Source organism: Panonychus citri, unplaced genomic scaffold, assembly GCF_014898815.1.
Source record: "Panonychus citri isolate SS breed McGregor unplaced genomic scaffold, ASM1489881v1 Contig00138, whole genome shotgun sequence".
Lineage (NCBI taxonomy): Eukaryota > Metazoa > Arthropoda > Arachnida > Trombidiformes > Tetranychidae > Panonychus > Panonychus citri.
The window spans coordinates 4,692,586-4,708,312 of record NW_026515543.1 but is presented as its reverse complement, the minus strand read 5'-3'; the positions used below and the strand labels follow the sequence as shown (position 1 = coordinate 4,708,312).

General features: G+C 31.9%; 4 protein-coding genes and 1 pseudogene across 4 annotated transcripts; 1 reads left to right on the top strand and 4 right to left on the bottom strand.

The window, feature by feature from the left end:
* Positions 1-1,125: 1,125 nt before the first annotated feature.
* Positions 1,126-3,251, bottom strand: LOC128393766 (dehydrodolichyl diphosphate synthase complex subunit Dhdds-like). The gene is given in 7 exon segments (XM_053353980.1): positions 1,126-1,648; positions 1,766-1,867; positions 1,963-2,079; positions 2,217-2,244; positions 2,247-2,358; positions 2,437-2,626; positions 2,790-3,251. Coding segments are annotated over 6 exon segments (846 nt in total). The 5' UTR covers positions 2,617-2,626; positions 2,790-3,251; the 3' UTR covers positions 1,126-1,341.
* A 572-nt stretch (positions 3,252-3,823) lies between these two features.
* LOC128393764 (clotting factor G beta subunit-like) lies at positions 3,824-5,462 on the bottom strand. The gene is made up of 5 exons (XM_053353978.1): positions 5,258-5,462; positions 4,959-5,193; positions 4,401-4,868; positions 4,155-4,315; positions 3,824-4,084 (listed from the first exon to the last, which is right to left on the bottom strand). Exons 1-5 carry the CDS (start codon positions 5,321-5,323, stop codon positions 3,914-3,916), a joined length of 1,101 nt encoding a protein of 366 aa, XP_053209953.1. The 5' UTR covers positions 5,324-5,462; the 3' UTR covers positions 3,824-3,913.
* A 209-nt stretch (positions 5,463-5,671) lies between these two features.
* On the bottom strand, positions 5,672-11,417 carry LOC128393754 (uncharacterized). The gene is given in 8 exon segments (XM_053353969.1): positions 5,672-6,096; positions 6,173-6,341; positions 6,408-6,537; positions 6,606-6,996; positions 7,068-7,704; positions 7,780-10,495; positions 10,498-10,653; positions 10,751-11,417. Coding segments are annotated over 8 exon segments (4,701 nt in total). The 5' UTR covers positions 11,142-11,417; the 3' UTR covers positions 5,672-5,985.
* A 467-nt stretch (positions 11,418-11,884) lies between these two features.
* LOC128393774 (uncharacterized) lies at positions 11,885-14,329 on the top strand (annotated as a pseudogene).
* Positions 14,330-14,339: 10 nt separating this feature from the next.
* Positions 14,340-15,589, bottom strand: LOC128393769 (uncharacterized). Its single transcript, XM_053353983.1, has 5 exons — positions 15,403-15,589; positions 15,179-15,229; positions 15,075-15,110; positions 14,932-14,994; positions 14,340-14,864 (listed from the first exon to the last, which is right to left on the bottom strand). The coding sequence occupies exons 1-5, from the start codon at positions 15,446-15,448 to the stop codon at positions 14,611-14,613; spliced, it is 450 nt and encodes a 149-aa protein (XP_053209958.1). The 5' UTR covers positions 15,449-15,589; the 3' UTR covers positions 14,340-14,610.
* Between the last annotated feature and the right edge of the window lie 138 nt (positions 15,590-15,727).

Sequence of the window (15,727 nt, the reverse complement as noted above, 5' to 3'; positions counted from 1 at the left end):
TGGATCTCCAACAATTCAATTACAATTTGGTTGATTGTATGTTAATAATTAACTACCCTTCCTGCTGATTATTATTGTCTTCTTGTCTTTACAATTAACCCTTTATCTCTCTCTCTCTCTCTCTCCTCCTCCAATAACAATCATTACTGTTAATCAACAATTTAACTAATCATTTCCTCTTCCCTTTTTTTATAATACATCAACTTGATTGCTTGGATTTAAATCACAGCCAATTTGATTCAATTGTATAATATTTGCTGGGGCAATGTCATAAACAACTTAATTGTTCATCAAAAATAGATAATAATAATTACAATAATAATAATAATAATAAGATCATTATCAATGATTTAAGAATGAAGTGAAAAACAAAATGGTTATGTTAATTATTTAATTGAGTTCACTTGTTTTTGTACAACAATCAGATTTAACTGATACACAATTAATAATTTTGATGGTGTTGATTATAAACAAAAATATTGATCTGATTAAAAACACAAAGTGAAAGACGCAGAAAATTAATTAAACTAATTAATTAACTTTGATAAGTCAATTTAAAAATGATGGTTGATGATCATGAGGCAAAGAAACAAAATGAAATTGAATTTCTAACAATCATACCATCAATTGCCTCTAATTGACAATCAAATGTTAATTGTTACAATCAGCCTGCCATTCATCATTTTCATACATCATCATCATCATCATCATCGTAATCATCACAATGAGAAACAATTTTTTTAACTGTTTCTTATATTCTGTTGACATTACAATTGGCTTATATTCAAATGTTTGGCTTCCTCCATGATTGTGGTTACAAAATATATTCATGATTAAAGGGAAAAGAAAGAGATGATAACAATGGAAGAAAGAAAGGAAAGAAAGATGAAGAATTGTGATCATCATCATCATCACCATAATCATCATTTTTATGGGACACACACAATTTCAAGTTAACCAACAACAATTAGTTGTTGATTAAGACTCATTTTAGTGCTCACAATTTTCTTCCTTCTCTCTTTCTTTCATTCTCTTCCTTCCTTCTCATCATCATCATCATCATCATCCATACCTTACATACACAACTTTGATTGCATCAAAAAGTATAATTTGATTAACCTCACATTATAACATGACATGACTTTAATCATCATAATCATGATCATACTTTACAAGGCTTTACATCTTAATTGTAAATGAATATAAAAAAAAATCACACACACAACATTCATCAAAAGTGATTATGAAATTTGGGGAAGACCATAATAGTCACTTTATATTGATGATGATGGTAATGATTAAGAAAATGTTGTTACAATCTTGGCGTTGGTGTGATGATAATTAACTTGACACGGAATTGGTGGTTATATTTTGTTCAAATGGAATCAAATTTTTTGTTATCAAATTGTGCCGGATTGAAGCTTGATTAACTTGACCCTGGAAACGTTGGTAATATAATAAACAACCAATTAAATCCCAGAATGAAAACTCAGGCCAAAGGACATCAACAAAAGCGTTAATTGTGAAACTTGTTTGCCATAATAGGAAATCACTTAATCGTACAACTCCAGAGGTTCTGATCAATAAATCAGGAGATCGACTACCAGCTGAGTAAAGATAATCACTAATCAAATTAGCATTTATATCACTGTTTAAAGGCCAGACGGAGAAGGAGAGAGAAAGAGAAAGAGAAATACAAAGCAATTAGAATTACAATAACTGTAAATATATAATTATATCTAATTAAATAGATTAATTTCTCTACCTAATTGCAATTTGCTTTTGCGATACACCTTTTTGTATCTTTTTCATTGCACCAACAATTTCACATCTCGATGTATAAGCAAAGCAAACATTTAGAAAAGCTCTGAAAGAGAGAAGGTAAATAATTAGTATTGGAATTAATTCCATGAAATCCAATTGAATCTGATTAATATCAGAAAATCGATTGAGGATATTTACCTTTTATTGTCACGAGTCGCTGACATGATGTGTGTAAATCTTTCCTGAATATCATCTGGAAGAAATTCAAGTTCTCCCCAAAATCTCACACAAACACCATGTTCATTGATCTTATCACTGAGAAAATGAGAGAAAAAAAGAAACAATAATAGAGTAAAAGAGAGAAAACATTTGACATTTAGAATTTTGTATCCTTGTGGTAAGATTAATTGTCTCTTGGTAGAAAATTGGATTTACAGTCTAAATTAACTTACAGTTCGTTGATTAGAAGGTCAAATTTTCTCGAGAAATTGCCATTAAATCATCAACCTCTTCTTGGCTTCGTTTGAAATTTTCAAAGCTAAAAGCAAATATAGTTATCTCAGTTATATCTAGTGCTTTACACCAACCAAGAATCTACAGAGAGTAATAGAATCAACAATTAATCCAGTGGCGAGCAATTAGTTCAATTGTAGACCAGAATCACAAACCTACATTGGAAAGTGTATCAAAACCATGGAGATGACCAGTTAATCGGGCGAGGTGATTTTTCTTGGCATATCGACGATTACCATCCATTATAAAGGCGATGTGTCGAGGTAATTTACCTCTTTTGATAATGTTAATCACAAATGATTGCAACCAATTTGTTCCTGATTCCTTGATCCAATACATGGTAACCACCCTGAAAGAACAGAGAAATATGAAATCAGTAAAGGTTTTAACAAAACATCAAGATGATAAAAGAGGAAAACAATCAACTGATTAATTCAATTATATTTTCCATCATCTGTTATCTCATAACAAATGAAAAAATTTATAATAAATCAATAAACAATCGCATTTACCTTAAGTAAACTGTTTACTTAATTGTTGTTAATGATAATCAACAAATGAATCCAATGAAAATCCAAGAGAATTAAGTAATCCAAGTGACAGAAGATAATAGTTTACACTTTTTGGATAAACTTGGAATTAATTGATTAATCAATCAAATGAATCATATGTTTATCCAAATGAACGATGTGGTGAAAGGTGATTTAATCACAATCAATAAATAATAATAATAACATTGAACGATGTGAATATAATTTCAATTGAATGAGATAACAAATGTAGTGAAATAAATGAATGGAAAAGGAGAAAACTGAATTGACAGATAATCAATTAATCATTCGACTTTATTTCTATTGTGTACACATTTCATTCTTGAAATTCAACAATTTACTAATTGTTTATCATCAAATGTTGCTAAAAATTATCAATTTGATTAAAGAAAACAAATGTAAACAATTGAAACACCAAAACAAAGACACGTAACCATCAACATGTGGAGTTCAACTGTTTATGGAAAAGCGGTAATATCAAAATGGTTAATTTATTTTTCCATTTTAATTATTTGCACAATTAACTGATTTTCTCATTAAAACTATTGAAATTAAATCAGATAATACATTTTACACAAATTGTTGAAATAATTCAAATTCAAATAATCAGTTTTAATTGAATAAAATTTTGTTCAATCCAATCGTTTGAAAAGTTGATTGGGAATACAAACAATTGTGAATTAATTTGATTAAGTTAATTAATTAGAATGTGTTATGCTAATTGTGATTAAAATTAATAGAAAAGATTTGAAAATCTGTTAATTATAAAGGTGATGAGAGAGTTTAATTAACTATCATTACGAAAAACAAATGTCAATGATTTAGAAAAACATTTTGATTAGTAAATATTAAATTGTAATTAATTTAATGAAGTAGGTAAAAGATAATTAGTCTTAATTGTTTGGAGGAATTTTTTTATCAGCAAATAATTTGATTATCAAAGGGAAATATTTATTAATATTGATCACTAATTAAACTAATCACTGATTTGGAGGTCAAGATAAAGTGAAACTGTTTTATTAACTCAATGGAAATGAGCTGATTGTTGTAAGTCATTCAATGCTAATTGTAGTTAATTAATTAATCTAATTGTAATCTTCAATGTGACTGCCGATCCATTTCAAGTAATGGGCAACATTGGTGTAAACACCAGGGAATCCTGGTTCGGCGCATTTGTAGCCAAAGGAAACGACACCGATTTGACTGACCAGTCCAGTCTTTGGGTCAGTGTACATTAAAGGTCCACCAGAATCGCCCTTAAATTGTTAGAGGTGAAAAGTGAATTAAATTACAAAGGTAAACAATTAAATGATTTTCGGTGCTTACTTGACATGAATCTTTGCCCTGTTCGCTTGCACAAAGGAAAGATTCGTTGACTCCATCGGGAAGAACTGATTTAGCGCCTTCCATTTTGGTGTAGTTACGATTACACTCATCTCGATCTTGGATTGTTACAGTTACTTCACGAAGTAATTTAGACGTTGATCCTAAATTAAGATGATTTGTAAATTAATGTTCTCATTTTTATCCTTATTTTTTAAATCCAATCAATTGATTGCTGATCATCTTTACCTTCGTAGGAAGTTGTTCCCCAACCAGCAACAGTAACTGGAGATCCGATCATTTCCTTGGTGTCTAATTTTTTCTTGGTATCGAAAGGAGGTAAACAAATTGGTTCCAAGACATCGTCCATTTTAACGGGATTTTTCAATTTAATCAGAGCGATATCATGATAAGCAAGCCAGAATTTGTATTCTTCGTGAGGATAAACAGCTTCGATATCAAGTAAACTTCCTGAATCGTTGATATCAAATGAACCCAATTTAACTTTAAGTTCACTCGCTTTGACTTTACCAGAGGTTCGAGTGACACAATGAGCAGCGGTCAGAACAAATTTCTCGTTAATCAAAGCACCACCACAGATGAGACGATAACGATTATAAGATTTGGACATGAGTCCAATCATCCATGGGTATTTATTACCAGGGTTAACAACTTGACCTCCAACAATAGCCTTGATACTTGGTTGATTACCACAACCTATTAAGGAAAAATTCAAGCCGAAAATAACAAAACAGTAAGTTTACACTCTAATTGTTGAGCTAATTGTTTCCAAATTGTTTCGATTACCCTTTTTTGGTGCTGTTGGTAATACTCCTGGTTTATTACTGAATGGACAACAAACTGGATTAAATGAAAAGGGTAAACTGTTCTTGTTACATTGTTTCAATGGTTCGTTTGTCTTGAGGGTTGAACATTTCTCGATGGAAAGGATTTTACAACTTCCGGGTCGACCATCGGTCATTGTACATTCGTTGTCCCGTAAAAGGGACTCAGATAACAATACACCACCTAGAACGGTAATCTAATTGATTAGAGGAAAGAAAAGTTAATCATAATTGGTGACAATCGATGGACAAACAACTTACCGGACCATTTAAGGCAAATTGAAATGTAAGTGAAGATAAAATAACAATTAGTGAAAATAGATCCATGATTAATTGTAATTGTGATCACAACTCTCTGATTGTTGAGTTGATTAAATGAGTAAATTGTCCTCGCGATTTAATTTTATTAAATTGTCTCTCTCATTTTGGTTCATCTGTTTAATTCGAGTCACAGATTTATTTCAACTTGCTAATTGCTAATTAATTATCTCGTTCATTTTAGTTTATACAATTAACATCATTTCTAAAGATTAATTAACTAATTCCCACAAATGGTTAATCGCAATTCTCTGAATAATATCAACTACTGTTTTCCTTATGTTTATCAATGATATTACATTTTCAAGTGTAATTAAAACAATTAAAGGTCAATTTAAATATCTTCCAATGGTAGAGTTTGATTTTTGAGAATAATTTGTTTGCTTTTATTGGATTTAAATCTTTGACAGAATCAGAATATAATAATAATAATAATATCTTGATGATTAACTTTTGCGTTATAACAATAACGATAATATGATTTGCTCAATTGTGATGAGCAATGATGATTAATTAGAAATGTTAGTTATTAATGGAATGTAAAAAAAGCTTAGAAAATAGTGAATGTGAATATGAAAATGATGTAAATTTGTAGCGATCAGTTGATTGGTTTGTCATTCCCGGCACTTGATTACGATTTGTATTTCTTGACAATCAATGGAATATAAAATTTAACATATTTGCAGGATACGATCGGAAATGAGATTAGAGAAAAAAATATCAACTGGTTGTTGGTTATCATTGGCAGTCCATAATTCAACATCGAATGGAACTGTAGTCGACTAATAACAATAAAAGAAGAAAAAATTATATTAATTAGAGGAAAGAAAATTTTTTAAGTTAATTTTCAAGACGAACCTTAAATTTTACTAAGAAATTTTGTTGTTCACTTGAGGCTTTATCAACGATCGCTTTCATCATATCATATAAACGTTGATTCCAAACTCCTTGTCGAGCGGGTTTAAGGTTCGATAATCGGACGAAAAAGCCAAAAATTGGATGACCGTTTAGTGGAAGTATCTTCATACTGCAAATGAATATAAGAGGAGAAAAGGTATTTAGATTATCGTTAATTGTTATGACTAAAAATTACTTTGACTTTTCGACGGTGTCAGTGTTTCCCCAATCCACGAAAAAAACTTCATATTTGAGCTTCGGTATAATAACTGCAGAAACAATTCCTCTGAACCATTCGCCATTCCATTTGGCTAGACAAGAATTACCTAGAAAAATAGAGACAATTTAATTAATAGACGAACAAAGAACAATTCAATTGCAATCATCAACTAACCGACATTGAATTCAACAGCATCATAGAAGTTTTTTGCGTTTGAATTGAAAAATTCTTCATCGTTTCTGTAAATACTGTGAAAGGCATTGATATCTTCTTCTTCTGATCCACTTGGATTTTTGAAAGAAATTAGTTGAACATAGAGATAATTTTCTCGCACATAATCAGCAATAATAACGGGATAAAATTTATCGATGATAAACTGATGATTTAGAAAATTGTATTCACTTTGTTCCATCAGCTCAAGGGAAGTTCGAATATATTGAGGAAGTTCTTCCGTTTCCACTTGAGATTCTTGAATAAGATCCAAATTGAGTAACATGCTTTTCAAGTCTCGACCTTTTTCCTGGACGAAAACAGAGATCAACATTGTACGACTCGAACCAAAGTTCTAATAAGAGCAAGAAAAGTACAATTAGCAATACAAAACAAATATCAATTAATTTCCACCTTCAAACTAACCTCCCATTTGATTGTTAACTTTTTCCCAATGAGATTCTCGGTGAGATAAGCTTTCAGTTTGGCGGGAATATCAGCTCGTAGATTTACAAAGGGAGCACATCTATCCAATCGACCTTCAAAGGCCAATTTGGGAATTCCCTCACAAAAAACTTCACTACTCATTTTATCAATGAAATAATCTTTGGTTACTCCAGTATCCACATGACGAACGGTTATTTTGTTATTATTTGTACTATTTGATAAGATTTCAGCTCGACACCATCGGGAATCGTTATAAACGGTACAAGCTCGACCAGTTTCAACATTACCCTTGAAGGATAACAGTTTCTCTTGTTTCAGAAGTTTTCTCAAAATAGTTTTATTAATTGTGCCTATTGAAGGTTCACTTGGCTCTTCCAATATGGTAAAATAAATCGATGGTCCGTCTTCAACATGAGTACAAACCGCGTTAAACTCGGCAACTTCAGGTCTCTTGGCGTCCATGTACTTAATTGACTCAATGACCTGATTCTCATTGTAATATGATGATCGAAGTGAGCTGAGTAATGAATCATCTCGAATAGAAAGAGGAATCTGAATATCAGCGTAAGCAGAATCATCGTCAATTTTAAGCTCGCTTTCAAAGTGCAAATGTTCACTAAAAAGATTTAAAAAAAACAAAAAAAAAACATTGCATTAAAAGAAAATTATTTTAACAATTAAAAAGATTTACCTGATTAGTGCAGCGTTTCCAGTTTCAAGAAGATCATATCTCAATGAGTAATAATGATCTTCACTTGGAAGGCAAGCATCGGGAATTTCAACAGCTAAAAAGATACAATCAACAGGCAATTTCTCGGGTTGGGTGGCAGTTAAATTGTCTTCAATTTTGATGAATAATTTCCCATGATAAGTTCGCAATTTTCTTCTACAATATTCGATACAATCTGGTGACCATTCTTGAGCAGAGTGTTTAATACCTGGAATGCAAACTTGAATACATTTTTCACCGTCTTTACGATGAGGTGACGCAGGCTGAAGTTGTAACATGTTTTTACGTTTAACGATAATATCGTTTCCGAAATCGCGATCTCTCAGTTTATAAAGAGAATCAGGAGCAACTTGTTTCATTTGGCGGGGATCAGTTGAATTATTGCCGTTCGTTTGTTGCTGCTTCTCGCCCAAAAAGCTCAAAATTAGTCCGCGTCTCCAGTAAGTAGAGTAGCCGTTATCATCTCGAAATAGATAGATACATTGTTCGCCCACATCGAAGCCTTGCATTTGTCCAACGGGCCGTCGACTAATATCAATACCGTCATACATTTCACCCAATCTTTTCATGTAGTTGCTTATTTCTGTTTGAATTTCCGGTGTGTTGATTTGAATGAAAAATGATTCAGGTGAATTAAAAGCAGTTATTTTGATTGGAATTAGTGAATCAATTGTACCAAGATTCATAGACTTAGATTTACGAGCCATGTCCTGGATTAAACTGTAACAATTAAAATCGAATCGATTGTTAGAAGTTCGATTGTTTGGAAATGAGCTGTTGTCTTTGGTAATATCGATGATTTCTGAGACATCACTGCTCTTAATTGCGAATCCTTCTTTGACCAATATCTCATTTAAATTACCATCCGGATGATGTTCTGCTAATTTAAGAAGGTTTAAAACTACACTATGCGTTTTTTTTTCACCCGGACTTTTAGTGACTGTAATTGCTGTCGGTGTATCGGTTGCTTGGAAAAATTCCCTAAACGCTAAGATTGAATTTCGACTCCAGTTTCCCGAATCAAGAGGAACAATATCACTGAGGGAACATTGGATCGCAGATTTGGGCATAGCGGTGACGAAACAATCAGGAAGAATTCGCAAATCAACCAAGGGAACATATACACATTCACCATAATCGACTGCGAAAAATGTCACACTTCCGGGTGGGGTTGGTTCGTTTGGAGGAATAATATAACCTCGATGGAATATTTTTTCACGCTTTTTCTTTCTGTCCCAAAAGAGTTCACATCGAGCAGCACAAGGAATATAAATTCTTGGATAATATAGCCGAAAAGCGATGGTTCTAGTCTGATTAGAATATAAATCGTTGATCTTTTTCTCAAGACTCTCAAGTTTTTCTCTTAATCGAGAAACAACCACAAAGAAACTATGAGGATTTTTGATGAACGTCAAATCGACTGCATAATTATCGCCGACTTTTAATTGATCTGCATCTCGATATTGTAATGCAGCGTCTAATTTCGGGGGGTAAGGATATTGAATCTTTGGATCTTTGAGTTTGGCGACATTACTGAAGATTAAAAATTCGATTAAAGTTGGTTGAGGATTAACTAGATCACGAATGTCATGGACAATGTCAACTTCGTAAATGTCATCTATTGGTTCTGTTAGGACAAGTAGACGGACTTGGATACCGGTGGCACAAAATTTAAGGATATATGGTCTTATGTTAGAGCTGCTTGGTTGAATATCTTTCAGGCGACATTTCCACGCCTTGAGTAATGGAGGATATGTTGTTGGATCGGTTAGTTGACAGCAACTTTCACGAACATTTTCAATCAATGTTTCATAAATTTCATCACCGAAATCGACAAGAGAGACTTCAACTTTTTTCGATGATAAATTGGAGTTTAAAAGGTAATAATTTTCCTTTTCAGATTGTCTGGTGTCTTCAATTACCCTTTTAAATTTAGCTCGAGCCCAACGTAACTTTTGGTCGTGCCAAACAATCAGATCACTTGAGGGCTTAATTTTGCTGATACAAGGAGGATGAAGGAAATGACTACACCATTTTTCGAGTGCTTTAGCTAAAGATGTAGCGACAGATTGGTCACTTGGAAGGTGAGCTGAGAAATAGCCAGAATCTTTGACGTCATGAATGGTTACTAATTGTTGTCGAATAAAATTTGTGTAATATAAATTGGAAGCTTTGGTCCTTTTCTTTGCATTTTTAGCTTCAGAGGCAACTGGAACAGATGAGGCTGGATGGTTTGAAGAGATCAGTGGGGCGAAAGCGATATTAAGATCAAAACGAACAGCTTTACGAAAATCCGTCAATTTTTTGATCTCTTGATGCAAATCGTCATGAGGTTTATTCAAATTGGAAAGATGATTGGACAGTTCGGGTGCTAAATCAATACGCAAAGGTTTCATGCGATATTGATCAATCTCGTGTTTGAAAGGATTACTAGTTTGAATGTGAGCATATTGTGGACTTCGAATGAGCAAATTTCTAAGGTTTGTACGAGCTGAATCGATAGATTTCTCCTTTTCTTGTAAAGATTTGACTGTATTTTCTTTACTCTTAACCAGTTCTCTGATGAGATTCGTTTCTTCCAACTGTAATAAACCATGTAAAACATGAAAACGCTTTCTAATCGCTTCTTTGGTGGAAACAAATTGCTTATTGAGGGCAGTTTTTGTGTCGAATAAAATTTCAATGATTTACTACAAGATGTATACATTGAAATACCATCATCAACAGCTAATTTAAAGGAGTCTGATGCATTGGAGACTCTATCACGAATGGTCAACACTTCAGGCTCATTTCTATACGAATGGCTTGGAAGATTTTGTGATTCAAGTAGACTTTCTGTTAAAAAAATGAAGAATATAGAAAAAAAAAGGTCAATTCAGGAGAATAGAATAAGTTTGCAGAACGATGATAGAGAAAGAGAAAAACTGGTTACCATCAAGATCAACTATCGGAGTTGCTGAGACCGAAATACGACCAGAATTAAAAGCAGCACCAATGGAAAAAGCTTCGTAAAGAAGATCGTCCTCACAATCTTCATTCCATCGAACACTTTCTTTAGATTGTGGTCTTTTTACTTTGATTGTTTGAATAGTTTGCCGAGAGAAACTCGTTACTTTACCACAATCATCGCACTTGATAAATTCTTCCTGTTTAGATGAAACCGCAGTGAAAATGCAATTTTCACAAACCGAGTGACCACAAGAGAGTAAAATACGCGGCCTGAAGGCAAACTCTTTCTCTCTACCATGTAGAATAATATCTTGATGACTACTAAAAGCAAAGTCAATATTTTCATCACAAGCTTTGGAAACACAACGATACATCACATTGACATCAAGAACAATAATACAAACCTAAAGAAAGATGAAAAGATGAACAAGAATATGAAAAGAAACAAAAATCAAGGGCAACAATTGAGATTCTCCAATGATGTAAACACCAAAGATCAGTACAAAGAGAAAAACAAACGTTGACACCGTTAGTGAAGCCTAAATAATCAACAATCAAGGTGAATAATTAACACAATTTGAACAGGTAAACATGTCTAGTTAAATCTAGTTAATTGTAGTTCAAAAACACAACCACTGCCTCCAAAAGACAAAATCACCCAATCCTATTGACAACAAAAGCGATGAAATTAACGAGCGGTTTTTATGATTTTCTTAAATTAACTTGAAAAAAATTCCAATTTTAATTCTCTCAATTAAAAACAGTCAAAATAATTAGAAAAACAATTAGCAACAAATATAATTCACTTCAAAGTCCAAAATTAAAATCACAAAAGAATAATTAATTCAATTAACCTTGAAAATTATCTTTCGCTTCTTGAACTGATTTTCCAGAGAATTGAAAATAATAGTAATCAAAGTGTCACAGATCAAATGATTAAGGAACCAATTAACCAACGAACGAATGAATTAAGAATAGTTTAATAAGCTTAATTAGGAGGAAGTTTTTTTAATTCGATTTCAAGTAATTCAGCTAATCAATTGAATTGGAAAAAAGCGCCACTCAGAACATTGAGCTTATTTGGTTGGAAAAATGTTCTAATCAGCTTAACCATGTGCTCTCTCTCTGTTACCAAAGCTACAATGTAAATCTTTTGCTTTAGTTAATTAAATTTCCATCACTTTTTCCTTCATTACAATTTAACAATTAGTTAATCTTTAAATTGATCATTTCGTTATCGTTGTTGCTCATTGAGTTATTTTTAATTCGCCTTCTTTTCCACCAAATTGAATTCACTGTGAAAACAAGGTGAGTGTTTATTGAATCTAATGTTTTGTTTTCTTTTTGTTAAATGTTTTTCTTGACCAAATGACCATTTGATTGTCAGGCCTAATATGTTATCAAATTTTCTGGCGTTTTTTTGGTCTTTTGGATGTTTTTCATATTTGTCGGTCTTTATATTGAGGCCAAATATTTAAATTGTTCAATTAGACTTTAAGTTTGATTGGGTTTTGTATTGTTTGGTGATTCAGATTTTGAAAGAATCACTTTTGATATTTTCTTATTTTCTAATTTGTTTTCTTTTCACCATTGAATTTGTATAGATTTTTTTAATTGTCATCAATGGATTCCTATGATTGGGAAGAATTCGCTGGATCTAAACTGAATAAAGGTTAATATCTCTTTCGTAATTCTATTGATTGATTAGCTATTGGTTCTTTGTTTACATCTTGTTTCCATCTTCTCATACTTTTATATTTTCTCTACTTTAGTGGTTGATCATCTCATCAAAGATTCGCTAGAGAATTTAATTTCACTCTCTCGAGATCAATGTCTAATGACGGAAATTGCAATTTTTCGAAAAAATTTACAAAAAATCAGTATTCGATTGCGAAACAGTAAAATAAGCTCACTCCTCAAAAAGGTAAGTCACCAGAAGATTTAAACATTCACATTGTGATCTCAATATTTTCTCTTATAAATATTCAGGTTCGTCGATTAATCAATCAATATCTCGAATTAAATATATCTGAAGTTCTGGAAGACGATTGCAAAGCGTTTCTCAGGTCAGTAGTGTCAATTTCCTTTTACTATTTTAATTGTCATTTTTGATCCATACTGAATAACTAATTTGAGATCTTTTTTCCTCCTCCAGTATTAAATACGATGGGAACAGGGAACTTAAATTACCCTCAGCATTCAGCGTTTGTTTTGTCATGAAAGAATTGCAAAATTTAGCCGATATTCTTGATAAAATTTGTAAATACTCTTCGTATTCTGTTAGTCATTGCATGTTGTGGTTAAGATTAGGGCACATGATCCCTCATTTTGTCGTCGCTCTGTCAACAATCTCACGACTCAAGTAAGCATAACAATCCCTCTAATCCACAAAATTGCAACTGATTAATCACTCATCTTCTGTATCTTAATTTTTTCTTTCCCTATTACTCGTTCAGTATAATCTGTCGAGCTCTGTTAATCTATGTATCAGATCTCTATGGTGGTTTAATTGAATACTGTCGCAATTGTATTGATGGTCATCTACTGGATGTAAGAGTTTAATTTATTTTATTTAATTGATTTAATCTCATCCTTTTCTCATGTATTTACAGCCTGAAGAGTATGAAATTATTGATGGACCATTGAAAGATCTGCAAATCAAATGTGTTACTGAGCTCGATGGTGGTCAAGATATACTCATGGAGGACATTGGTCAACCTTGAATCGTAATGAACTGAGATTGCAAAGTTCTGAACCAAAGAAATTGAATAAATCTGGTCTCGATTCTCAGCAAATCAAATCATCACCACCATCAGCAGCATCATCATCAGCACCACAAACTAAATCAAATGGTAAACAATTTAAAAGCAACAAAGTGATCAAATATACTTCTTATAATGTATTGAAAAGGATTAATCAAAAGACTTCAATGAAAAAAGTTAAAAATAGAGTTAATCATTTCTTCAGTAAAATGGTAAATAATTTATTAATTTTCGCCCCAATTAACTTAATATTAATTAATTAATTTCTTTTCTCTCATTCTATAGAAACCAAATTCTGTTTGATTAACACACCGATCGATTCTAGTACAAGTTTGTCGCTCAACTAAAACGAAAGAGACCCAACCCTGTGTATAAAATTCACAATCAAAAATGAAATCAAGAATTTTTGATCAACTAATTTGATGATTGTTCTTAACACAACGAAAGAAATGAAATTGTTAATTGCATTTCCACCAAAAACAAAGTGTAATTAATTTCCAAAATTGAAGCTACGATAATCAGTCCGCTTTTTGTACAGAAATTAATCGATTAGATTTATTAGTTGATTACAAGTCACTCAATCCAAATAATTATCGTTTAATCAGTGACGCAAGAAAAAAGCAACGTTAAGAAATCAAATCCCTAGAAAAAAAAATCACTATCAAGTCTCATTAAACAGCAATTAAAAATCAAAGAAATGAGATTAATCATCCATCAATTTTAATCCAATTTGTTAAAACAAAAAACTAATCATTTTATATTTACCTTGACAATTAAAGGAAAAATAGTTAATCAAATGAGATGAATACATTTTGTTTTTTTATGCAGATTTAAACGGAAACTTTAATGGACAATTAAATCAATTACCAATCAACAGAGAATCACTTAATCAGCTATAATGAACAATTAATTGAAACAATTTCAAGCTGAAAGTCACATTATAAATTAGATCAAAAAAATTGTTTCTCCAATATTAATTCAATGATTTTCTCAATATTGGTAAACAATCAATTGATTATTTGGCAATATATAAAAATATATTCGAATGGACACTTAATTGTCTCGATTGTCGATCAGTTGATTACAAACTACAAGAAGATTTGACGGAATTGACCAGTTCGTCGGCGTTCATTTCTTTGCACTTCTTTTCAGCGGCCTGCATGTTTTTCATTCCACAATTTTTACACTTTGTACCTTCTTCCTCGTACGATTTAGATCGTTCGGGATTTTGGCCTTTCATCTCTTCGTGTTTCTGTTTCATCTTTTCTTGCCATTCCTTCATGATGAGTTTATCTTTGACTTCGGTAAAAATGGCCTTAGCTTTTTCTTCATCCTCTACAAAGTCGAAAAGTAGCAAAATTTGGTCAATAGAAAAATAGAAAATTTCGAACGAAGTTTTTACCTTTCATCATGTCCATCATCTTCTTACAATCATCTGCACAGTTCTTCTCTAATTCGGTTCCCTCTGTAATAGATTTTCGATAGATTCAATTAGTTATCAAATTTACAAGTTCGAATGGTCATCGAAAATATCGATCTACTTACTTATCGCATCCATGACAATTTCAGCTGCTTTTTTTACTGTTAAACAAGGGAAATGATTTAATCAATTAGGATAATTTCTCAAGTATATTAAGTTAATTACTTACTAGCACAAGCTGCTTGAGTTCCATCGGCTTGGACACTCTCGATTTTGGACACTGACCATCAAGAGAAATAAAGACAAAGCAAAAGTTAGAACTCGAAAAGTTATTTAGAACTTTAGATTGTTTCGAAGATGTCGTTCGAACACCAATTAACGCCAACATAGTCTTGGAACTTTTGATTTCTTTCCAACGAACAATTAAATTTAATTGTCAACTTGATTACTTACTAATATCATTTTTTAATTTTCCACATTGACTTAAATTTGAGGCCATGTTCCGATGTCACCATATGTAAATGAGACACACAAAGTAACAAGACAGAAAATTGTTAATTTAATCATTTTGCTGGTTAAATGAGTTAACAATCAAACGGATAATTAACTAATCACTATGAATAACAAAAAAGTAATAACAATCAATGTTTTCGGGTAAAAAGTTTTTATACTCAAATGGAAAGTTAATTTGGACAATTAACTCTTCCGTCCTTGGAAAATTAAAACAATTAACTAACTGCGAAAATTTTTACAACAATCATTATATTAATTAATTAAT

Excerpts from the sequence above, each read along its gene's own strand:
- LOC128393764 (XM_053353978.1), bottom strand. The coding sequence starts at position 5,323 with ATGGATCTATTTTCACTAATTGTTATTTTATCTTCACTTACATTTCAA. Across the intron at positions 4,869-4,958 it reads ACCAACAGCACCAAAAAAGG|GTTGTGGTAATCAACCAAGT; the intron begins GTAATCGAAACA and ends TTTCCTTAATAG. Across the intron at positions 4,316-4,400 it reads GGGAACAACTTCCTACGAAG|GATCAACGTCTAAATTACTT; the intron begins GTAAAGATGATC and ends ATCTTAATTTAG.
- LOC128393769 (XM_053353983.1), bottom strand. The coding sequence starts at position 15,448 with ATGGCCTCAAATTTAAGTCAATGTGGAAAATTAAAAAATGATATTA. Across the intron at positions 14,995-15,074 it reads AATTGTCATGGATGCGATAA|AGGGAACCGAATTAGAGAAG; the intron begins GTAAGTAGATCG and ends AATCTATTACAG. Across the intron at positions 14,865-14,931 it reads GATGATGGACATGATGAAAG|AGGATGAAGAAAAAGCTAAG; the intron begins GTAAAAACTTCG and ends TCGACTTTGTAG.